The 26,149-nt window shown below is 45.4% G+C and overlaps 1 protein-coding gene across 1 annotated transcript in view; it reads right to left on the bottom strand.

Annotated features, from left to right (window-relative positions):
* The window catches only part of PDIA5 (protein disulfide isomerase family A member 5), a 295,349-nt gene that overhangs the window by 51,210 nt on the left and 217,990 nt on the right, over window positions 1-26,149 (bottom strand). Inside the window, exon 13 of the mRNA XM_063934059.1 lies at window positions 47-210. Coding sequence (XP_063790129.1) covers window positions 47-210 — 164 coding nt within the window. The remainder of the gene's footprint in view (window positions 1-46; window positions 211-26,149) is intronic.

The following is a 26,149-nucleotide window of genomic DNA, read 5'->3' as shown; positions in this document are numbered from 1 at the left end:
GTAAAGGGTATGTGGTCACAGTGGCTGTATTTGGTACACAGCTTACTTGTGCATCCACTCCACAATCTTCTGTTCAGAACGTAGGTGAGGCAACGTGTACTTCTCCTCCCCATTCTCAAAATACTTCAAAGTTGGGAACCCAGAGATATGGAACTTCTCAGACAGCACTCTGTGAACTGTTCCATCCACTGCCGCCAGCACCCCAACATCCTGAAACAACAAATAAGGGTTATAAGCATTGAATATCTTTGGCCAAAGAGGGGGTTATTATAGTTTCAATAAGCCATTGCACCATATTACAACCCCAAAGACATTCTATGTGCATAAATATAATAATCAGAAGTGAAACAAACAGCAGCAAACACTGGAAATCAGTCCACTCTGACCATCATGTTTTACAGCAATAAAACGTAAATATCAGAATAGAAGCAGAGGACCTAAGTAAATACAGAAGATACATTCTTTATATGCTTTATTGTATGTGCTCCAGTTTCTGACCATTTGCCCGCACCCCTCAGTTGACTTCTCCCAGTAAGAGTGCCACAATCAGAGAAATTTAGGAACCATCAATCTACTATAATACAATAGTGTGGCAGGGTTATAAAGCCTGAATACGCCATAGACCTTTTCTATAGCTGCAAAACAAGAGGGCTACAGGATGATTCGTGGAAACTTTTAAGTTAAACCTTGTTCTTAATTTTTCAGCAAGACCAGGTTCAAAAAAACCTGAAATTATAAAAGTATAATCCCCGAGAGATCTCACACCGGCCTATTGTTTTCACTTGGAGGACAGACATTTATACAAAAGACCTGGGAGGAACAGTCTGAAATGCAGGGGCGGAACTAGAGTTGGTGCATCCAGTGCGTTGCACAAGGGCTCACAGCCAGTGGCTTTATAATAAATAAGACTGACTTATTAGTATCCTGCCACTCCATCATGAGAGGATGCGAACTAGCTTTTACCGACTACTCCTCTTTATCTCTGAGTGAATAGGGCTGGGGGTGAGGCAGTCCAGCAGGCTTCCAAGATTGACAACACAATATCATGACCGTTCTAATCGCAGTGGACTAGCGGATAAGAAGGATCAGACCACCTGCCAAGCATCTCGCAGCCTCTGCAGAGACAACCACGCTGTGCTGGCATGGGCCCAGGCCCCCAGTAGTAAGTAACCTATGTTTAGTCACATGGTGTAACTGAGGGGTACTGTCTGCCAAACACCTTTCAGCAGAGCCACAACTGGTACCTCCATCATCTCCCATTCAACACATTCTACCGGGACTGGGAGCATATTGATGGTACTTTAAAATAATGGGACTAGATAGCTTTAAGCTAGCACTACTTGTGGGGACCCACTGCCACCCCCAGTCACCCCCTGCTAATCACTGCTTCTCCTCATCACCCTCTATCTCTTCCTAGTCCGTCCATCCCTCGCCACACCAGTACCCTCCCTTGCCTCTTCTCATGGGGCAGAGGACGAGGAACCCAAAGCATATTTTTGCACATGGACCCACAACATGCAACTGCTGCAATGCTAAATTAGGTAGATGATTTATCCCTTGTTTAAAACTATGGGACATATTACTTTACGGGCAAAATTTAAAAAAAACAGCGGCGTGGGATTTTCTCGCAGCTACAACGTTTTTCTTATTCATTCTCTAAGCGTTAAATGAAGTCCAATTTTTACTAGAATCTTTATTTTATGGATAAATTGTTGAGGCTTGCTTCGGAGCCCCCTTGGAGACCTCCTTAATGACTAATTAAGCTAATGGATGTTTCCAAATGTGTGCGATGGGCTCCTTGGGACACCCACATGTGTATTAGTGTAGAGACTATTATGCATCAGTGGTGGATAATGTGTAACAGTAAAGATAACAAGAGTTATGGTAGACTTACCTTTTTTAATTCTCTTTCTTCGAGGTTCATAGAGGGAACATCGGGGTTGTAGGTGATGGATGAGTGTCCGTGCACCAAACAGTTAAGCTTTCTGGCTTCCCAGAATGCTCGGCTCCTCTCCCCTATAACCTTGCCTCCATGCTCAGGCAGGTCAGTTTTGTTAACAAGCCCAAAGCAGGATGTGGACAGGAGAAGAAAGATATTGTGCACATAAATACACATTTTCGCAGACAGGAGAAAGGAACCAGTGACTGATGCCACATAAACCCAGAGAGGCCAGGTGCATCAGTGTGGACGCCCTGTGGACCCTATGAACCTCGAAGAAAGAGCGTTAACAAAGGTATGTCTACCATAACTCTTGTTTTCTTCTTCGGGATTCATAGGGTTCCACAGGGAGAACATTGGGAATGTCCTAAAGCTGTATTTTTAAAGGGAGGGGACGTGCCTGAGAGGTTAACAGAATCCTGCGTCCAAATGAAGCATCCTGGGATGCAAAGGTATCAAATAAGTAGAATTTTAGAAATGTGTAAATGGAAGACCACACAGTGGCCTTACATAATTGCTCAGGAGACACCCCCAGCGTGCCGCCCATGAGGGACCTACAGATCTAGTAGAATGGGCAGATATTTACGTTAACCATTCTAATCAATCAAAGTATGAATAGAGAGTTGGATCTTCTGATAGAACAGGTTCGGTCTAAGTAGATACGTAGGGCACGTACTACATCCAAAGACCTTTGTTTTGCTGAAAGATCTGGTGAGACAAATGCCAGTACTATAATTTCTTGATAAAGGTGAAACCTAGCGACCACTTTAAAAAAGATACCCAGGCCTAGTCCGTAGAACAGCCCTGTCATGATGAAAAATCAGGCAAGGTGGATGACAGGAGAGAGCGCCTATGTCTGACACCATCCTGGCAGAAGCAATAGCCAGCAAAAATATTATCTTAGCAGTCAACCATTTGAGGTCCACTGACTCTAAGGGTTCAAAAGGGGGCTCTTGAAGTGTTTCCAATACTAAAGAGAAATTCCATGGAGCTACCGGGGGGACATATTTAGGGTGTACACGTCGACCCCTTGGAAAAAAGTACGTATATCCAGTAGTGTAGCAATTCTTCTCTGAAGCCATACTGATAGGGCAGAAATGTGTACTTTCAGAGAAGCAAGGCATAAAACTAGATTTAATCCTCTTTGAAGAAAAGACAGTATTTTTGATACTTGAAATATAGTTGTATCGTGGCACTTAGAAGCGCACCATGTGAAATAGGTATGCCAGATTCTATAATATACTGTATACGTGCTGAAGCAGGCTTGCGTGTCTTAAGCATCGTTTGAATTATAGATGTTGAAAATACTTTTGCTCTTAAAATGGATGATTCAAGAGCCAAAGACAGACAGTTCAGGTCCAGATGTAGACATGGCCCTTGAAATAGAAGGTCCTGTCGCTGAGGAAGTTGAAGGAGTTACCCTATTGAAAGGCTGTTTAGGTCGGAGAACCAGTGCCATCTGGGCCACGCTGGGGCTATCAGAATGAGGATTCCACCTTCATGTTTGAATTTCCTTACTGCCCTTGGCAGAAGGAATATTGGGGGAAATATGTATGGTAGATGAAAGGTCCATTGTACTGCTAGAGCATCCACAAATGCTGCTTGCGGATCCCGTGACCTGGATCCGTAGTGTTCCTTGTAGGCTGTTTCAGCAGGGTGCCGCACCCTGCCCATTTCTGAAATGTGAAAAAGCACCCAGCGGGATCATAAATTGCCCCCTTGCATACAGAATGCAACAGTAACAGTGCATGTTGCAATGTAGTTGTCTACTCCTTGTCCACCTCTGAAATTGTAACACAGTTTCTATACTTAGTGAAATGGATGGCAGAGGAGGGACTGTAAATGGCATCACTGCTGTGGCTGCCTGCATAACACAGCACTCTGATAAAGAGGGGAAGAACAGGGTAAGCAGTGACCATGTACTGCTTACAGTATTTCCCTAGAAGAACAGACTTATTTTTTTAACTATATATTTTAACCCTTTGCTTAACTTTTCTGTTTTATAACACATAAAGCATTATAACTACTTCAGCACTGGAGGAGACATTTATTATTATCTACTTATGTATACAGTGCATTCGAAAAGTATTCACAGCACTTCACTTTTTCCACATTTTGTTATGTTACAGCCCTATTCCAAACTGGAATAACTTCATTTTTTTGTCTTTTTGAATAGGATGCCACAAGCTTGGCACACCTATCTTTGGGCAGTTTCGCCCATTCCTCTTTGCAGCACCTCTCAAGCGCCATTAGGTTGGATGGGAAGCGTCAGTGCACAGCCATTTTCAGATCTCTCCAGAGATGTTCAATCGGATTCAAGTCTGGACTCTGGCTGGGCCACTCAAGGACATTCACAGAGTTTTCCCGAGGTCACTCCTTTGATATCTTGGCTGTGTGCTTAGTGTCACTGTCCTGCTGAAAGATGAAGGTCTGAGGTCAAAAGCGCTCTGGAGCAGGTTTTCATCCAGGATGTCTCTGTACATTGCTGCATTCATCTTTCCCTCTATCCTGACTGGTCTCCTAGTTCCTGCCGCTGAAAAACATTCCCACAGCATGATGCTGCCACCACCATGCTTCACTGTATGGATGGTATTTTCCTGGTGATGAGATGTGTTTGGTTTCCTCCAAACATGACGCCTGGCATTCATGCCAAAGAGTTCAATCTTTGTCTCATCAGACCAGAGAATTTTGTTTCTCATAGTCTGAGAGTCCTCCAGGTGCATTTTGGAAAATTCCAGGTGGGCTGCCATGTGCATTTTACTAAGTAGTGGCTTCCGTCTGGCCACTCTACCATACAGGCTTGATTGGTGGATTGCTGCACAGATGGTTGTCCTTCTGGAAGGTTCTCCTCTCTCCACATAGGAACGCTGTAGCTCTGAGAGTGACCATCGGGTTGTTGGTCACCTCCATGACCGCCAAAACAGGACACAACCGCTGATCCTGCTGGTAGCCACACAAGCTGTCGTCTTCATCAAGCCGCTGCACCCGGGGATGTCCGGGTAGCGACCATCTCCTCTCACCTCGGAATAGGTCCCTAACATCGGGATAGAGTGAGTAACGCTATTGTGCACAGCCTGTTATCATACAATATACCTGCAGTCACTAAAGGATCACCTGTGATTACAAATATATTAAGTCTTCTGGGCGGGACTCATACCTATTGACAATATGAACATATGTTTGCTGTATCCCAGTCTCAAACCGGTCTTTTTACACCTGGCATCAATTGGAACTATTTGTCTATTCTGGGACTATAGCAGTCTTTATTTAGCTAATACATACATTCATGAAATGAATTGAAACACAGTAGCATAAATTGAGCTAACATCTTCTGATTGCTACAATTAACTTCAATTGTTACCTTTCATGCATCTATTCAGCGTTGCTTCCATACATAGCATTGTGCTTTTTTACATTGTGATTTTATAAGCATAAATTGTATATAATAAATTGTTGTTATTCTTATCGAACCACTGGTATTGTTGTTCATGATGGCTCTTTAGCACGACCCTTCTTTACAATCAATTCAGAGTTGTCCTGAAGTCACTACTTTGATATCTTGGCTGTGTGCTTAGGGTCGTTGTCCTGCTGAAAGATGAACAGTCGCCCAGTCTGAGGTCAAGAGCGCTCTGGAGCAGGTTTTCATCCAGGATGTCTCTGTACATTGCTGCATTCATCTTTCCCTCTGTCCTGACTAGTCTCCTAGTTCCTGCTGCTGAAAAACAGTACCACAGTATGATGCTGCCACCACCATGCTTCACTGTATGGATGGTATTGGCCTGGTGATGAGCTGTGTTTGGTTTCCTCCAAACATGACGCCTGGCATTCACGCCAAAGAGTTCAATCTTTGTCTCATCAGACCAGAGAATTTTGTTTCTCATGGTCTGAGAGTCCTCTAGGTGCATTTTGGTAAACTTCAGGCATGCTGCCATGTGCATTTTACTAAGGAGTGGTTCCGTCTGGCCAATCTACCATACAGGCTTGATTGGTGGATTGCTGCAGAGATGGTTGTCCTTCTGTAAGGTTCTCCTCTCTCCACAGAGGAATGCTGTGGCTCTGACAGAGTGACCATCGGGTTGTTGGTCACCTCCCTGACTAGGGCCCTTCTCCTCCGATCTCTCAGTTTAGACAGCCGGCCAGCTCTAGGAAGAGTCCTGGTGGTTCAAACTTCTTCCATTTACGGATGATGGAGGTCACTGTGATCATTAGGACCTTCAATGCAGCAGATATTTTTCTGTAATCTACCCCAGATTTGTGCCTCGAGATAATCCTGTATCGGAGGTCTACAGACAATTCCTTTGGCTTCATGCTTGGTGTGTGCTCAGACATGCACTGTCAAGTGTGGGACCTTATATATACAGGTGTATGACTTTCCAAATCATGTCCAATCAACTGAATTTTTGACAGGTGGACTTCAATTAAGGTGTAGTAACATCTCAAGGATGATCAGTGGAAACAGGATGCACCGGACCTCAATTTTGAGCTTCATAGGAAAGGCTGTGAATACTTCTCTACATGCAAATTCTTTTGTCATTATAGGGTATTGTGTGTAGAATTTTGAGAGAAAAAATGAAGTTATTCCATTTTGGAATAAGGCTGTAACATAACTAAATGTGGAAAAAGTGAAGCGCTGTGAATACTTTCCGGATGCACTGTACTGCTACAGCCGATCTTTCAAGACTGGATGGTATCCGTTCTATAGATATACACTAAAAAAGTCTATAGTTAATAGGTCGACAACTAATGGTAGACATACATTAGGTCGACAGGGTCAAAAGGTAGACATGTAAAAAGTTGACATGACAATGGTCAACTCACACACTTTAAAAAAAAAAAAAATTTCAACTTTTTCATACTTTACCATCTACGTGGACTACGACTGGGAATAGTAACCTTGCCCAAAGCATGGCGAGCGAAGCGGCACACTAATGGGGCTTGTTTGTGGCAGAAAAATGGCAGAAAAGTGACAAAACACACAAAAAAAGAGAAAAAATTGTGTCTACTTTTATGTCGACCTTTTGACACCGTCGACCTAATGCATGTCTACCATTAGTGGTTGACCTATTAACTGTAGACCTTTTTGTGTAGATCCAATAATCCACACCCGACTGGACATAAAGTATTTTTCTCAGTACAGATGTTGGGTGTTACATGGGTGTCCTGTAGGGGTATATGATACACTAAGGGGAAAATATATGCATAACAACTATAAACATATGCGCTATGCTTTGTGCACAAAGCATGACATCAAAAATGTGCCCTTCAAAATTAAAACGTGCCCTCCTTAATGATCAGCACCCTGTCCTAAAATTTTTTAAGAGTAAACACTAGATCCGTATACTGGGACCTTGTGGTTGTGACACGATGACATCAGACCCACGTCTGGCCAGCCCCACCTATCCACTAGTAGTTGGAACATTTCTGGGGGGAGAGCCCATTCACCCATGTGCACATCCTGATGACTGAGGAAGTCTGCTTCCCAGTTGAGGAGGCATGGTATGAACACTGATGATATGGCGGGAAGATGACGTTCGGCCTTCTTTAGTATTTTGGCTACTTCTTGCATTGCCCTTTTGCTGCGAGTGCCACCTTGGTGATTGATATATGCCACTGTTGTGCCGTTGTCAGATTGAATTTGCACAGGCCTGCCTTGGAGAATGCTGCGTGCCCATGTCAATGCTTTGTATACTGCCCTCAGTTCCAGTACACTGATTGGTAACTGAGGCTGCCATCTGTAGTGAGAAGCACCCAATTCGGGTTCCAGAAGGGGCAACCTCATCTAGGTGATTGCTGTGGAGTCACCAAGTTAATGATAGGCGAACCTCCGGAGTCAGAGTTATCATCTGCTGTTTGATCTGATGAGGCTGGCCATTCCATTTGGCTAGAATGGGCGAGAGTGAAATTAGACAAAATCTACCATGTAGAATGTAGATACAATCAGGCCGAGGACTTGCATGACCGAGTGAATTGACACACGAGGATGGTGAAGGAACCACTGTATTTTGTGGCTTAAGTTTCGATATTTTGTTCATTGGTAGAAACAGTCATTGATTTTGAGAGTCTAGCAGGGCTCCCAGATGTACCATCCTTTGGGACGGAATGAGTGAGGATTTTTTCCAGTTACTAAGCCAACCGTGACTTTGTAGGAAGGCTATCGTTATTTGCTGTGTAATACCTCCTGTGAACTGGCCAGGAGCAGTATGTCGTCCAGATAAGGAAGTATCCTGATTCTCTGACAACGCAGGTGTGCTGCCACGACTTTTGTAAATATTCTGGGCGCTGTAGCCAGGCAAAACGGCAATGCCTAGAACTGATAGTGTTGGTTTAGGATAGCAAACCTCATGTATTGTTGAAGTGACAGCACAATAGGTATATGCGGATATGCATCTTATTATGTCCAATGGCACCATGAAATCCCCAGACTCCATCGCTAGAACTATGGAGCATAGGGTTTCCATGCAAAACTTGGAAACTTTCACAAATTTGTTGAGAGATTTCAGATTGAGAATAGGTCTGTATGTCTCATTTGGCTTTGGTACTATGGGGGTAATTCAGAGTTGATTGCAACAGCAAATTTGCTAGCAGTTGGGCAAAACCATGTGCACTGCAGGTGTGGCAGATATAACATTTGCAGAGAGCGTTAGATTTGGGTGGGTTATTTTGTTTCTGTGCAGGGTAAATACTGGCTGCTTTATTTTTGCACTGCAACTTAGATTTCAGTTTGAACACACCTCACTGAAATCTAACTCTCTCTGCAATAGTTTTAAATGCCCCCCCTGCAGTGCACATGGTTTTGCCAAACTGCTAAAAAATTTGCTGCTGCGATCAACTCTGAATTAGGCCCTATGAACAGGGATGAATAATAGCCCTCTCCTTTTTGAGCCTGAGGAACTAGCACTATTACACCTTACACTTTTTGTAGTATCTTTCTGTGTCTGATGGAAGGCTCGTGCGAAAATGCTGCTGAGGGGGGCCCCCTTTGAAAGAGATGGCGTACCCGTGAGAGACTACTTCTTGCACCTAAGCGTCTGAAGTGGTCTTGATCCAGACTTGTGCGAAGTGAAGAAGTCAGCCTCCCACACTGAGGTCCCCCAGGTGGAGGCCCGTTCCGTCAGGCTGTGGGTTTATCAGGTTTTGCTGGGGGTTTTCTTGCTGCCCATGGCTGCTTAGTCTTGGGCTTAGTAGACTTTGAGGCATTTGATTGCCTAGGAAATGCTTGTCCTTTTGCTTTTCCTTGTGGGCGAAAGGTACGGAAATTTGAGCTCTTAGGTCGTGGTGTAAAAGCTGAAGGGAGAAAAGCAGTTTTTTCCGCTAAGGATTCCACCATTTTGTTTGGTTCTTCTCCAAACAGAACATCTACCATAAAGGGTAGTACTTCCAGAGTTTTCTTGGAGTCTAAATCCGCTTTCCAAGAGCATAACTAAATAATGAGTCTTGCAAAACTGATGTAGCCAACGCTTTTGCTGCCAACATACCAGCATCAGATAGTGCTTACTCAATGTAAGCAGTCGCTTTCTAGATACAATCCAAATATATTCTACACTCTTCTGATATAACCAGAGGCAATTCCTCTTATATTACCTGCAACCAAGATTCAATAGCTTTGTCAATGAGGCTGCTATTGTAGACCTATTTAAAACACCCATTAGTGAAAAGGTAGACTTGAGGCAATTTTCAATGCATCTATCTGTGGGTTCCTTTAATGATAAAATGGTTGTCATAGGTAAGGTAGATGTTTTTACCAAACGTGTGATATGAGAATCCACTGGAAAAGTCCCCCACCTCGCACTATACTCCAAAGGGATAGGATAGCGAGAGGAGAGTCGTTTAGACTAGAGATGAGCGGGTTCGGATTTACTCGGTTCTTTACGCCAGAATTATCGCCATTTCTTATTTTCTGGATTTTTCTTATTGGCTAACCAAAACACGTGACATCCGATAGCCAATAAGGAGATTCGGGTGAATCCGAGTAAAACCAAACCCGCTCACAGTGGCGGAAGTCCGGGAGGTAATGGAGCTGGTTGCCGCCGGGCTCTAGCAGTGAAGGGGGCACCTTCTACATTGCCTCTGACAGTGCGACTGTCCGGCTGCGGTCTCCCGCATGACAGCCCAGCTCCCGCCCCCTGACAAATGCGGCTGACCGGCTCCGGCCGCTCCCGCATGATGATATCACATCTGGCCAGCTCCCGCCCCCCTGATAGCGCAGCTGCCCAGCTCCGGCTTCAGCATGATGACACCACGGCTGGCCGGCGCGAGCCCCACAGTGAAGCTGCCCGGCTTTGGTTCCTGCCCCACAGCGACGCTGCCCTTCTCCTGCATGCTGACACTCCGGCTGGCTGGCAATGGTGAGAAGAGGTAACTGTCGGAGGAGAGTGTCAGGATGGGGACACTGTGTGTGTGTCAATGTGGCAGTTTGTGTGTATGTATGTATTTATTTATTTATTTGTATCGATGTGTGTATATGTGGCTGTGAGTACGTAGATATGTGGCTATGTGTGTGTAAACTGTATATGTGGCTATGTGTGTATTAGTGGTATAATGTTTGTGTTTATGGCTGTGTGTATATGTGGTTGGGTGTATATTTGTATATATGCGAGTGTGTGTATGTGTTTATATGTGGCTGTGTGTGTATATACCGGACCTGGGCTGAAGGGGGGGGGGGGGCAATATAAACTTTTTCGCCTCCGGGCGTCTGGCATTAACTTACGCCCCTGCCCGCTCATCTCTAGTTTAGACAGAGGAAACTTTTTACCATGGGTATTCCAAGGTTCCCGTCTAATTTCCATCAAATGGTCAGAATGTGGAAATTCTGATCTGATCCTTTTCTGTCATATAAATACATCAGTTTTTCTAGCAATGGCTGCAGGTTCATCTTCAGATAACTGAAGGATCTGTTTCATTGCATCTATTAATGCCGGTACATCTACAGTAATAGAAGACTCCTCCTCTGCTATACCTGAATCCGTGACAGAGAGAGTATTCTGGTCACCTTCCTCCTCAGATGACTTGTTTGAGTCTGATATAATAGTGGACTGAGAGGAAGATGTAGTATTTCTAGTTAATCTAGAATGCTGTTTGTTCCCTGGAAACATTTTTTGAAAAGCTATAGATGTCTGTGCCAGACGTTGAAATTAACTTACCAGAGTTTCCACCCAGGGTGGATTTGTATCTGGGGCTGGTACTGGTACAGGGGGCCCCAGGGCTGGTGTAAGTCTGTCCACCAGGGTACCCAATAACTGTATTGGTACAGGAGTAGTTGACTGACCAGGAAGTGTATAACATTTAACACAGTCTATCTTGTACAACATCCTGTGCAGATAACACCACATTTTTCATGAAAGCAATAATGGGGTTTCTGACTGTTTGCAACCTTTTAACCTTGTTATACACAACTGAAAAATGTGCAGGAATAACGAAGCACCGGAAGGGCGCCCAGTATCCTCTACGGACTAGGAGAAAAGGATTTACCGGTAGGTATTAAAATCCTGTTTTCTCATACGTCCTAGAGGATGCTGGGGTCCACTTCAGTACCATGGGGTTATACCAAAGCTCCAGTACGGGCGGGAGAGTGCAGATGTTCCTGCAGAACCGATTGACCAAACTTTAGGTCATCAGTGGCCAAGGTGTCAAACTTGTAAAACTTTGCAAATGTGTTTGCCCCTGACCAAGAGGCAGCTTGGCAAAGCTGCAATGCCGAGACCCCCGGTCAGCCGCCCAAGAGGCGCCCACCCTTCTTGTAGAATGGGCATTCACCGAATTCGGTACTGGCAATCCTGCCGTGGAATGAGCGTGCTGAATCGTGCATCTGATACAGCGCGCAATCATCTGCTTAGAAGCAGGCACCCAATCTTGTTGGGAACATACAGTACAAACAGTGCCTCTGTTTTCCTTATCCGAGCTGTTCTCGTGACATAAATTCTCAAAGCTCTGACCACATCCAGAAACTTCGAAACAGCTGAAGTGTCAGTAGCTACTCGCAACCACAATAGGTTAGTTCACATGGAAAGAAGAAACCACCTTTGGAAGAAATTGCTGCCGAGTTCTTAGCTCAGCCCTATCTTCATGGAAGATCAAATAAGGGCTCTTGTGGGACAAGGCCCCTAACTCAGACACCCGCCTTGCGGATGCCAAGGCCAACAGCATGACCACTATCCAAGTGAGAAACCTTAACTCAACCTCTTGGAGAGGTTCAAACCAATCTGATTTAAGGATCTGCAACATCACATTAAGATCCCAAGGTGCCGTAGGAGGCACAAAAGGAGGTTGGATGTGCAGAACCCCCTTCACGAACGTCTCAACTTCCGGAAGAGAAGCCAATTGTTTCTGAAAGAAATGGACAAAGCCGAAATTTGGACATTGATTGAACCCAATCTTAAACCTGCATCCACACCTGCCTGAAGAAAATGGAGAAAACGTCCTAACTGAAATTCTTCCGTTGGAGCCTTCTTGGTTTCACACCAAGACACATATTTTCTCCAAATATGGTGGTAATGTCTAGACGTTACTCCTTTCCTGGCCTGAATAAGCGTGGGAATGACTTCCTTGGGAATACCCTTTCGGGCTAGGATCCGGCGTTCAACAGCCATGCCGTCAAACATAGCCGCGGTAAGTCTTGATACACGCACGGCCCCTGCCGAAGCAGCTCCTCGTCCAGAGGAAGAGGCCGAGGATCTTCTATGATTAACTCCTGAAGATCTGGATACCAAGTCCTCCTTGGCCAATCTGGGACAATGAGGATTGCTCGAACCCTTGCTCTTCTTATGATCTTGAGAACTTTTGGTATTAGTGGAAGTGGAGGGAACACATACACCGACTGAAACACCCACTGGGTCACTAGTGCATCCACTGCTATTGCTTGCGGGTCTCTGGACCTGGAACAGTATCTCTGAAGCTTCTTGTTGAGACGAGATGCCATCATGTCTACTTGAGGAACTCCCCAACGACCTGTCACCTCTGCAAAGACTTCTTGATGGAGGCCCCATTCCCAGTTGTCCACTCCCGGAATGAAAATTGCTGATAGAGCTCTTGCATGTCTTTCTGCTCAGAAAAGTATCTTTATCACCTCTGCCATTGCCGCTCTGCTTTTCGTTCCGCCCTGACAGTTTATGTACGCCACTGCTGTTACATTGTCTGACTGGATCTGTATGGGTTGATCTTGAAGAAGATGCACCGCCTGTAGAAGGCCGTTGTAAACGGCTCCCAACTCCAGAATGTCTATGTGAAGACAGGCTTCCCGACTTGACCATCTTCCTTGGAAGTCTTCCCCCTGCGTGACCGCTCCCCAGCCTCGGAGACTTGCATCTGTGGTCACCAGGATCCAGTCTTGAATCCCGAACCTGCGTCCCTCTAGGAGGTGAGAACTGTGTAGCCACCACAGGAGCGAAATTCTGGCTTTTGTGGACAGGATTATCCTCTGATGCATGTGTAGATGCGATCCGGACCACTTGTCCAGTAGGTCCCACTGGAATACTCTGGCATGGAATCGGCCGAACTGTAGAGCCTCGTAGGCTGCTACCATCTTCCCCAACAAACGTATGCATTGATGAATCGTCACCTTTGTTGATTTTAGAATTTGTTTGACCATCCTCTGTATTTCCAGAGCCTTTTCTACAGGAAGAAATACCCTCTGTACTTCTGTGTCCAGTATCATTCCCAGAAATTATAATCTTCTCGTCGGTTCCAATTGAGACTTTGGAAAATGTATGATCCAACCGTGCTGCTGGAGCACTGTCAGGGAGAGTGTACTGCTCTGCACCAACTTTTCTCTGGACCATGCCTTAATCAGGAGATTGTCCAGGTAAGGAATTATGTTGACTCCTTGTTTGCGAAGGAGAACCATCATTTCCGCCATCACTTTTTGAAATTGGTAATGACAATCCTGTACTGCGAATCTCAAATAAGCTTGATGTGGAGGATAGATTGGAACATGTAAGTAGGCATCTTTTATGTCCACTGACACCATGAATTCCTTCTCCTCCAGACTGGAAATCACTGCCCTTAGAGATTCCATCTTGAATATGAACTTTTTTAGGTAGAGATTCAGTGTTTTCAGGTTTAGAATCGGTCTGACCGAGCCGTCCGGCTTCGGTACTACAAAAAGGCTTGAATAAAACCCTTCTCCTTGTTGTGACAAGGGAACCAGGACAATTACTTGATCCTGACATAATTTTTGTATCGCTTCTGTTACCTCTGTTTTGTCTGGAACAGAAGCTGGTAAGGCTGATTTGAAAAATCGTCAAGGGGGAATGTCTTGAAACTCTAACTTGTACCCCTGGGACACTATTTGTAAGATCCAGGGGTCCAGGTCCGATTGAACCCAAATCTGACTGAAGAGTTTCAGACGCGCCCCCACCTGAGCGGACTCCCGCGAGGGGGCCCCAGCATCATGCTGAAGTTTTTGCAGAGACAGAGGCTGATTTCTGCTCCTGTGATCCTGGAGACGCTGTGAACTTTTTACCTTTTCCCCTTCCTTTACCTGCAAAGAAAGGGGAACCTTTGCCCTTTTTGTATTTATTGGACCGAAAGGACTGCATCTGAGAGTGATGTGTCTTTTTTGCCGGCGCTGGTGCAGAAGGCAGAAATGTCGACTTACCTGCGGTAGCCGCACAAACTAAGGCATCCAGCCGATCCCCAAACAACGCCTCACCCTTGTACAGGAGAGCCTCCATATTTCTTTTGAAGTCTGCGTCTGCATTTCATTGGCGAATCCATAACGCCCTACGTGCTGAAATCGCCGTGGTAGCGGCTCTTGATCCCAAGAGACCAATATCCTTCATGGCTTCCAGCATGTAAGCTGCTGCGTCCTTGATATGACCTAACGTTAGGAGTATCACGTCTTTATCTATCGTGTCAATGTCTGTTGACAAGTTTTCTGACCACTTTTCTATAGCACTACTCACCCACGCACAGGCAATAGTAGGTCTGAGTAATGTCCCATTGGTCACATAAATATATTTCAACGTTGTCTCTAACTTGCGGTCTGCCGGCTCCTTTAATGAAGCCGACCCAGGCGCAGGGAGAATCACCTTCTTTGTTAACCTTGACAGGACACTGTCTAAAATGGGAGGAGAATCCCACCTTTTCCTGTCCTCTGCAGGAAAGGGATAAGCTGCCTGAATTCTTTTGGAAATCTGGAATTTCTTTTCAGGGTTTGCCCAGACTCCTTCGAAGAGACTGTTCAGTTCATAAGATGGAGGGAAAGTTACATCAGGTTTCTTTTCTTTATAAAGTAAGCCTTCTCCTGTGGTAAGGGAGGGGGCTCTGTAACCTCAAACACCTCCCTGATAGCAACAATCATGTGTTGGATGCTTTTTGCTAATTTTGGATCAATTCCCCTGGAATCACTAGTGTCAACACAGGAATCAGAGTCCATGTCGGTATCATTCTGTACTACTTGTGCGAATGACCTTTTTTGGGAACCAGAGGGGTCCCCCGTGGATGAAAAGACAGGATTATTAAAAATCACATCTTCCACGGATTTTCTCCAGTTTTCTGCATGAGACTCAGATCTATCTAATCTCTTACTAATATGACTCATACTATCACGTAATTCTTTCACCCACTCAGGCTCGTGCTGCGACGGTAGCGCCACCACATTACATCCTTGTGTCCCTAAAATCCCTGCCTTAGACATGTTACACACGTGCAAAATCACACCACAGACACTCCGGGGGGCTACTGGAGACAGACCCACAGTAAAATCTGTCAGAGGAACACAGAAAGGAATTGCCAGCTCACAGCTCAGCGCCAAATTAAAAAGTCCCCGTGTATCGTTTTTTATACACAGAGACCTTTGAAGCGCTTATATATTGTCAATAATAGGTTTGAGCACCTAAATATTACACTCGCCCCCTCTTTTTGCACCCTGAAACTTGTTCAGACGTGGAGAGGAGGATCAACGTGTCTTCCCCTGCTGACGCTGGGAGGAAATGGCGCCAAGTGTGCTGGCTGCCTGGCCCCCTGTAATGGCGCGCTTCCCCTCAGGCTTCACATACAATATTTATACTGGTAGGGGTGTAGGACCCTGAAAAAAACAAAGTATGCTACCTTTTGCCAGTGAGAGTAGGTTCATGCTGCTCAGGCCATACCCCTCCCCCCCGCCCCCCCTGCACCCCGCTGGGCACTGTGTACACGGAGAGCATGTTCGCGCAGCGTTCCCGCTCGCTGCGAGGTACCTTATGCCGTCACGATGACCGGAGGTCCCTCTCTGCAGATCTCCGGTAACACTACTCTCCAGTCTTCTGACTTCTGGCTTTGTTAGGGGGGTGACGGCGTGCTGTGGGAGTGAGCGCATAGCCGCAGCTAGTGTTCAGAACCCTTCAGGAGCTAATGGTGTCCTGTCAGCAGAAGCAGAGCCATGAAACTACATAGGAAGTTGGTTCCTGCTTCTCCCCCTAAGTCCCACGAAGCAGGGAGGCTGTTGCCAGCAATCTCCCTGTAAAATAAAAAACCTAAGTAAAGTCCTTTAGCAGAACTCTGTAGAGCTCCACTAGAGTGCGATCAGTCTTCCTGGGCACATTTTCTAAACTGAGGTCTGGAGGAGGGGCATAGAGGGAGGAGCCAGTTCACACTCTGGAAGAGTCGTAAAGTGCCCATGGCTCCTGCGGAACCGTCTATACCCCATGGTACTGAAGTGGACCCCAGCATCCTCTAGGACGTATGAGAAATGCAGATAACTACACAATAATATAACTGCAATGAGCACTTGAATCAATTAATCAGACTGTTTTTGAAAGCAGGTAGGATATGTGTTTGTAAAGACCTGGCTCCTTGGAGACATTTTTACATGGAGACTGAGCCCAGGGTTCTCGGAGACCTTGCTTGCTGCCCTGGTCTCTGAGGGAAGGAAGGAGTGTTTTTTTTTTTTTACAGCTCAAGGGCGGTAATACTGCAGTAGACTGACACCCAAAGTTGGGGGAGGGGCTACAGGTTAAGCGCCGCCTCCCCTTGCTGGACTTCCACCCCAGGAACTAAAGGCCTTTATAAATTTAGTGTATACAGTAAAACCTGTGCCTTATATGCCCTGGCGGTCTAGTGGAATCCCTGACCGGAACCAGTGTCCACGCCAGCACTGCAATCAGTCTTCTGGGAAACGCGGTGTACTGCAATTTAAATGCGGGTCCTTTAAGATGTGACTCTCTTACCCGCCCCCATATGCCAGCCACGCAGCCCTGGCATTATAGGGTTATAGGGGAGAGGAGCGAAGCACTCTCGGAAGCCAGAAAGCTTAACTGTTTGGTGCCCGGACTCTCATCTACCACCTACAACCCCGATGTTCCCCCTATGGAGCTCTATGAATCACGAAGAAGAAAATAATGTATATCAGTGTAAAGTTACGTGTCAGTGGTGGATGTGTGAGAATAATGTTTATCAGTGGACTTTCACAATGAAACGCAGACCATCCTGAGGGAGCCTGTGCCAGAAATCCCCCTCCCAATTCTGACCTACACCTGGCCCTACAATAACCTTCTGTATTAGTCTCTGCTTCCCCTGTGCCCCACTTCCAAAGCCTCCAGGGTCCTGGTGACTTTCTCTAGCTCCCCTTATAATATTAGATAGATAGATAGATAGATAGATATGGTGCCCATACACTTGTGATGCCCCGTGACGCGACATCGCGGGGCATCGCACCTGAACTGCCAAAGTGATTACCATGCGATCATGTGATAGATCGCACGGTAATCACGTGATGGGCATGTCACCGCCGAGTGGGAGCGGCCTCTGGCTGCTCCCGGCGGGTACCAATCGTACATCGCAGTGCGATATATAGCATGGGTTTTTAAAAACACATGCGATCGCACTGCAATTCCATAAATATTAAGTGCAGCACATACTATCGCGCCGAAAGGTACCTAAAATGTGCATACAATCCTTTGATTTCTCTCACAGATGCGGTCGAAATCAAAGGTTAGCATCGATTATTTCACAAGTGTATGGGCACCAATTGATAGATAGAAGCAGTTTTCGGCGGCACTCAGGTCAGAAAGCAAGTGAACCTCTGCTCTACTTGCTTGTTGACCTGAGTGCCACCGAAACTGCTTCTATGATGTGGACCTGCCAAGGTACCGAGGAGGGCACCGGGACGTGTGTATAGTTTATTGGGAGTACTGCCCTAACGCCATGATATATATATATATATATATATATATATATATATATATCTCTCCCAGACATTTTTTTTTCAATTGAATACCGCAGGCAATGGGAGCGCACATACCCACAGTAATTAAAAATTGGTCACAATACCAAAGTTAATTTCAGCTGGGAAAGTTAAGCGGCCAATTGCATATGCCCTTATAATTATAAATTTAATGAAAACTAAGCCTTATGCTGCTTTTAAGCACAAACTGCCCTGTATGTTATATAAGTAAAAGATTCCCTTTACTATTATAACAATTGCTGTGCACTAATAATGTAATGGACATACTTACTGTAGCAATAAATAAATTTGTGCAGTTTAGTTATAGGCATTATTACAGTGTTGGGTATAGCAGTGTGGGTCAATTTCTTTATACTGTAATTATGTGATATTGTCTAATCCAAAGGTTAAATAAGTTTTTGAAGTACAACTCTCAGGAGGGTATCCAATTAGAGGTGAAAAAACATAAGGTACAGAATCTTTATTTTTTTTTAACAGGCTATCCAATTAGGATCACCCGTAAAAAAATAGTTTTCCTCACGATAACACACAGGTTCAGTGAAACCTGTGTGTTTCCGGTAGAAACAGAAAACGGGACAGTTTCCGGTGATTTTGCTTCTTCTGCCTGAGGCAGGTGAAATAGGATCCCCAATAATCTGTGTTTCCCGCCAGCTTATTGGGGCTAACTGGATAGCCCCCGGTGGGACAATTAGCTAATTGGATACCCACCTCAGTCTGGACTGCCAGCTGTCCTTAACGTGCACAGAGGATATCCAGTCTGAGGCTCATTTTTAAAACATCCTGGGCAACCGTGTTAATGCACTGGAGTCTCATAAATAATTTATTACTCTGATAAGAATTTATGTGATTAATGCTGAAACATATATCACCATAGAGAGTGGAATATAATGAAAAAATTATACTATTTTCCGATAAAACAGCATATTTCTCTGTTTTATTTAAACATGACAAGTTTAATTAATCCTAATGGTAAACACTTCTAATAAACAAGTCTCTCAGGCTGTCGCTGTAATGTTTTTAGACAGAGTGTTTGGGCTTTGGCAAGAAGCGTGAATTAGCAATCAGTCTGTGCTCAGCAGAAACTCCTTGGGGACCATTGGAAGATAACGCGTTTTGTTTTAATTACTCTCATCTCAGCGTTAGTATTAGAATTCTATCAGAAAAACATTCAACAAAGCCCCAAAAGTATAATAAATATTATTGTGTTTATGTAATATTACAGAAGATCTGGAATAATGTAGACGGCAGACATAGTTAGCTCATTGACAGCCCTAAATAATATTATGAACCCCTTAAATACGCTATATGGACAAAACTATTCGGCCACACCGGTTAATTACTGAATTCAGGTGTTTTAATCAGACCCGTTGCCACAGGTGTATAAAATCAAGCACCTAGCCATGAAGTCTCCATTTGCAAACATTTGTGACACAAACTGGGTCATTCTGAAGAGCTCGGTGACTTCAAGTGTGATACTGTGATAGGATGCCATCTTTGCAATAGGACCGTTCATGAAATTCTATCTCTGCTGGATATTCCACGGTCAACTGTAAGTGATATTATTCAGAACAATAGCAACTCAGCCATGATGCATAAGTCCATGTAAAATCACAGAGCATGGTCAATGACTGCTAAAGCGCATGCTGCGTAAAAGTTGCCAATGCTCTGCTGATTCCATAGCTGAAGCGTTCCAAACTTCCACTGGCATTTACGTAAGCACAAAAACTGTGCGGCGGGAGCTTAATGGAATGGGTTTGCATGGCCGAACAGCTGCATGCAAGCCTCACATCAAGAAGTCCAATGCCAAGCATCGGATGGAGTGGTGTAAAGCACACAGACACTGGACTGTGGAGCAGTGGAAACATGTTATGTGGAGTGACAAATCACACTTCTCTGTCGGATGTGCGACTCTAGGTTTAGCGGATGCCAGGAGAACGTTACCTGCCTGACTGCATTGTGCCAACTCTGAAGTTTGGTGGAGGAGGGATAATGGTATGGGGCTCTTTTTCAGGGTTTGGGATAGGCCCATTATCTCCAGTGAAGGGTAATGTTATTGCTTCAGCATACCAAGACATTTTGAACAATGCTATGCTTCCAACTTTGTGGCAAGAGTTTGGGGAAGGCCCTTTTCTATTTCAACATGACTGTGCCCCAGGGCACAAAGCATGGACTATAAAGAAATGATTTGATGAGTTTGGTGTGGAAGAACTTGACTGACCTGACCTCAACCACTTCAATCACCTTTGGGATGAACTGGAATGGAGATTGCGAGCCAGGCCTTCTTGTTCAACATCAGTGCCTGACCTCATAAATGCTCTACAGAGTGAATGGGCACAAATTCCGACAAACACTCCACAACCTTGTGGAAAGCCTTCAAAGAAAAGTGGAAGCTGTTATAGCTGCAAAAAGGGGACCAACTCCATATTAAAGTGTAATCTATTTGAATACAATGTTATTACAGTCCCTGTTGGCATTATGGTTAGGTGTCCGAATACTTTTGTCCTCTCAAATGAGTGCAAACCATTTCAATAAAATATTTGGTATGTCAAATTCTGACATGGATTAGGATGGAACAGCTCAGACTGCTAGCATTTAAAAAAATTTTTTTTTACTTAAGTGTGTCGATAAAGGGCACACGATGACCTACTGTAAAAACGATCTTACAAAAAGATACAATGCAAAATAACAAGTTGCAATGGTCAAGATGAGAAAGACATTTAGATTTGACATAACCAATTACCGTCGAAAACTCTATTTCTCCTAAATCCAAAATATCCACAGGATATACATTGGGATATGAGGAAGCGTCAGCGGATTGGCACCTATCGATCAAAGCTTTCGGCCTTCCAGAATGCACCGGGCCAGTCTCCTATATCCCCACCTCCTGGCTCAGGCAATTAAGTTATTTTCCAAAGCTCAAGGCAGGAGCATCATAGAGATCCCTAATCAGGCAAGAAGAACATACATACACACTTCCATACAAAAAGGAAGAGGTTAGTAAGTGTAACGATCCTCAAATCAGGTGCCCCAGGGTGGGATCCCTATGGATACTTTGGACTTAGGAGAAATAGAGTTATCGACAGTAAGTCTACAATAACTACATCTTTCTCCTGCAGGGTCCACAGTAGTATCCACAGGATATACATTGGGATGTCCCAAAGCAGATTTAGTGGAGATGACGCTCCTGATTGGACAGGAGAATTCTTCACCCGAATGCAGCATCCTGAGGGGCAAAGGTATCAAAGGCATAATGTCTAATGAATGTGTTAATGGAAGTCCATGTAGATGCCTTACATATATGTTTCGCAGAGGCACCACGGTGTGCTGCCCAAGATGGACCTACCTTACGAGTAGAATGAGTAGAGACATTAGTCGAAATAGGGAGATCAGCTTGAGAATAAGTTATCCAAAGCCACCGCGCCAGTGTTTGCTTGTCAGCAGGCAATCCTCACTTGTGGAACCCATAGAGAACGAAGAGAGTGTCTGTCTTTCTGATGGCACTGATACAATCCACGTAGGTCCTTAAAGCCCAGTCTACGTCTAAAGATATATCTCCCGCAGAAAGATCCGGCTTTTGGAAAGCAGGAACTACAATTTCTTTGTTAAGGTGGAATTTAGAAACCACCTTAGGAAGATATCCAGATTTGGTTCTGAGAACTGCTCTATCTGGATGAAAAATCAGAAATGGAGGGCGACATAATAATGCCACTAAATCTGAGACTCTCCTTGCTGAAGCAATAGCCACTAGAAAGAGAACCTTAGCTGTCAACCATTTAAGATCCACTTGATTCAGTGGTTCAAATGTGGCAACTTTAGGACTAAATTTAGTTCCCAAGGAGCTGTAGGAGCGACAAAAGGAGGTTGGATGTGAAGCATTCCTTGGAAAAATAAATAAATAGGATTTTAATTACCTACCAGTAAATCCTTTTCTCGTAATCCGTAGAGGATACTGGGGTTCCATTTAGTACCATGGGGTATAGACGGGACCACTAGGAGCCATGGGCACTTCGAGAATTTGATAGTGTGGGCTGGCTCCTCCCTCTATGCCCCTCCTACCAGACTCAGTCTAGGAAACTGTGCCCGAGGAGACGGACATACTTTGAGAGAAGGATAGATAAGGAAAGTGGTGAGATTCCGAACCAGCACACACAAACAAGAGGAAAGCCATGCTAACCAAACTTGAAACAGGAACAGCAACAGCTGAACCAAACCAGAATACTTAACCAAGTAACAGTGCAGGAATAACGAAGCACCGGGAGGGCGCCCAGTATCCTCTACGGACTACGAGAAAAGGATTTACCAGTAGGTAATTAAAATCCTATTTTCTCTTACGTCCTAGAGGTTACTGGGGTTCCATTTAGTACTATGGGGAAGTACCTGAGGATCCTGCAGAACTGAGAGTGCTGAGGATCCTGCAGAACTGATTGGCCTCTGAGGATCTTCAGTTTTGTCAAAGTATCGAACTTGTAAAACTTAGTAAACGTGTTCGAACCTGACCATGTAGCTGCTCTGCAGAGTTGTAAAGCCTAGACACCCACGGGCAGCCGCCCAAGAAGAACCCACCGACCTAGTCGAGTGGGCCTGTACAGATTTTGGAACCGGCAAGCCTGCCGTGGAATAAGCATGCTGCATAGTAAACCTGATCCAGCGTGCAATGGACTGCTTTGAAGCAGGACACCCAATCTTATTGGGATCATATTGAACAAACAGCGAGTCAGATTTCCTGTGACAAGCTGTACTCTTTACATACACCTTCAAAGCCCTCTCAACATCCAAAGACTTTGAAGTAGCAGAGGTGTCCGAAACAGCTGGAACCACAATAGGTTGGTTGATGTGAAACGCGGACACCACCTTCAGCTCTGTCCTCATGGAAAATTAAGTAGGGGTTCTTGTGAGACGATGCCCCTAACTCCGACACACGTCTCGCTGAAGCCAAGGCCAACAGTGTGACTGTCTTCCATGTAAGATATTTAATATCTACCTCCTGTAATGGTTCAAACCAGTCCGATTGGAGGAACTGCAGCACCAAATTGAGATCCCAAGGTGACGTAGGAGGCACAAAGGGAGATTGGATGTGCAGAACACCTTTCAAGAACGTCTGGACCTCAGGAAGAGAAGCCAATTGTTTCTGAAAGAAAATGGACAAGGCCGAAATCTGGTCTTTTATGAAGCCCAGACGTATGCCCACATCCACACCCGACTGCAGAAAAAGCAGGAAGCGCCCCAGATGAAATTCCACCGCAGAATATTTTCTGCTCTCACACCAAGAGACGTATTTCTTCCAAATAAGGTGGTAATGTTTAGACGTTACCCCCTTCCTGGCTCATAGTCGGTATGACTTTGTCAGGGATGCCTCTCCTGGCCAGAATCAGCCGTTCAACTTCCAAGCCGTGGTAAGTCTTGATAGATGAACGGGCCCTGTTGCAGAAGATCCTCACGAAGACGTAGAGGCCATGGATCTTCGAGGAGTATCTCCAGTAGATACGCATACCAGGCCCTTCTTGGCCAGTCCGGAGCAATGAGAATTGCTTGAACCTTTTCCCTTTTTATTCTTTTTAGAATTCTTGGGATCAGAGTAAGTGGAGGAAACATGTACACCATCTGATATACCCATGGAGTCGTTAGAGCATCCACTGCCACCGCCTGTGGGTCTCTCGACCTGGAACAATACCGATTGAGCTTCTTGTTGAGACGAGAGGCCATCATGTCGATCTGTGGATATCCCTATCGACTTGTCAATCACCTGAACACCTCTGGGTGAAGGCCCCACTCCCCCGGGTGCAGGTCGTGTCTGCTGAGGAAGTCTACTTCCCAGTTGTCTACTCCCGGAATAAAGACCGCGGACAACACTGCAGCATGTTTTTCTGCCCAGAGGAGAATTCTTGACACCTCTGACATTGCTACTCTGCTTTTCGTTCCGCCCTGTTGGGGCTTTTGTACGTCACTGTCGTCACATTGTCCGACTGGACCTGAATGGCCCGATCTTGAAGAAGATATGAGGTTTGCAGAAGGGCGTTGTATATAGCCCTGAGTTTCAGAATGTTGACTGGAAGGATGACTTAATGACTTGACCATCTTCCTTGAAACTGCACCCCCTAGGTGACTGCTCCCCAACCTCTGAGGCGTGCGTCCGTGGTTAGCAGAATCCAATTTTTAATCCCGAACCGTCGGCCCTCGATCAGGTGAGAAGTCTGTAGCCACACACAGAAGGGAGATCGTGGCCTTTGGTGACAGACGGATCCTCTGGTGCATGTGAAGATGTGATCCGGACCATTTGTCCAACAGATCAAGCTGGAAGGGTTATGCATGAAAACTTCCGTACTGAAGAGCCTCGTAAGAGGCCACCATTTTTCCCAGAAGGCGAATGCATAGGTGCACCGATATCCAGGTTGGCTTCAGGACATCCCGAACCATCGACTGGATTACCAATGCCTTTTCCAATGGAAGAAACACTTTCTGCGACTGCGTGTCCAGTATCATTCCTAGAAAAGGGAGCCACCGAATTGGCTCTAAGTGAGATTTCGGAAGATTCAGAATCCAGCCGTGATCCAGGAGTAGTTGGGTTGTGAGGCCAATGCTGTTCAACAACCTCTCCCTGGACGACGCCTTTATCAGAAGATCATCCTGTTACGGAATTATGTTTATTCCCTGCTTGCGAAGGAGAAACATCATCTCTGCCATCACCTTGGTGAACACCCTTGGTGCCGCGGAGAGACCAAATGGCAGGGCCTGGAACTGGAAGCGACAATCCTGCAGTGCAAACCATAGATAAGCCTGGTGAGGCGGCCAGATCGGAATGTGAAGGTACGCATCCTTGATATCCAGACACACTAGGAATTCCCCCTCCTCCAGACCTGAGATCACCGCTCTCAGAGACTCCATCTTGAACTTGAACACTCGTAAGTACGGGTTCAATGATTTTAGATTCAGAATCGGCCTTACCAAACTATCCGGTTTCGGGAACCACAAACAAGTTGGAATAATACCCCTCGTTTTGGAGATGAGGTGGAACTGGAAAAATGACCTGCGTTTGTACCAGTTTTTGAATGGCATCCTGTAAGGTTATACTTGCCTCCTGTGAAACTGGTAAGCTGATTTGAAGAATCTGTGAGGTGGGAATTCCTGAAACTCCAGTCTGTAGCCCTGGGAAATAAGAGCTAGGATCCAGGGATCCTGGCATGATGTTTCTAGATGTGACTGAAATTTTTTAATTGGGCTCCCACCTGCCAGTCCTTCCAGGCATCGCGGCCCACCGTCATGCTCAAGGCTTTGCGGAAGCAGAGCTGGCGCTCTGTTCCTGAGAACCGGCAGTTGTTGGTTTGTGTGGTTTACCTCTAGCGCCTCTGTTGGCTGCAGAAGATCTTCTGGCTTTGAACTTAAACTTGGCAGTCTGAAAGGACTGTAGAGTAGGTCCTGAGTAGGTCTTCCTAGTTGGGGGAGCTGCAGAAGGAAGATATGTAGACTTATCCGCAGTAGCTTTGGAAATCCATTTGTCTAGTTCGTCTCCAAATAAGGCCTCTCCTGTGAAGGGTAGGCCTTCCACGCCTTTCCTGGAATCCACGTCCGCAGTCCACTGGCGTAACTATAAGCCCCTGCATGCTAACACTGCCATAGCCGTGGTGCGTGCATTAAGCAAACCCACTTCTTTTATGGCTTCCACCATAAAGTTTGCAGAGTCCTGTATATGTTGCAGGAGTAAAAATAGGATTTTGGTACCTGCCGGTAAATCCTTTTCTCGTTGTCTGTAGAGGATGCTGGGGTCCACATTAGTACCATGGGGTATAGACGGGTCCACCAGGAGCCATTGGCACTTTAAGAGTTTGAGAGTGTGGGCTGGCTTCTCCCTCTTTGCCCCTCCTACCAGACTCAGTCTAGAAACTGAGGAGACAACATGCTTCGAGAGAAGGACTTAACACAGTTAGTGGTGAGATTCATACCAGCTCACACATACAAGGCACGTCAAGACAACTAGCTTGAACTACTCAGCAACAGCTGAAACATTACTTACCAAGTAGCAATGCAGTACTCAACTAAAACGAAGTTGAACTGAA

This window comes from Pseudophryne corroboree, chromosome 7, assembly GCF_028390025.1.
Source record: "Pseudophryne corroboree isolate aPseCor3 chromosome 7, aPseCor3.hap2, whole genome shotgun sequence".
In the NCBI taxonomy this organism is placed as follows: Eukaryota; Metazoa; Chordata; class Amphibia; order Anura; family Myobatrachidae; genus Pseudophryne; species Pseudophryne corroboree.
Note: the sequence above shows the minus strand (reverse complement) of the source record. Positions and strands in the feature narration are given on the sequence as shown.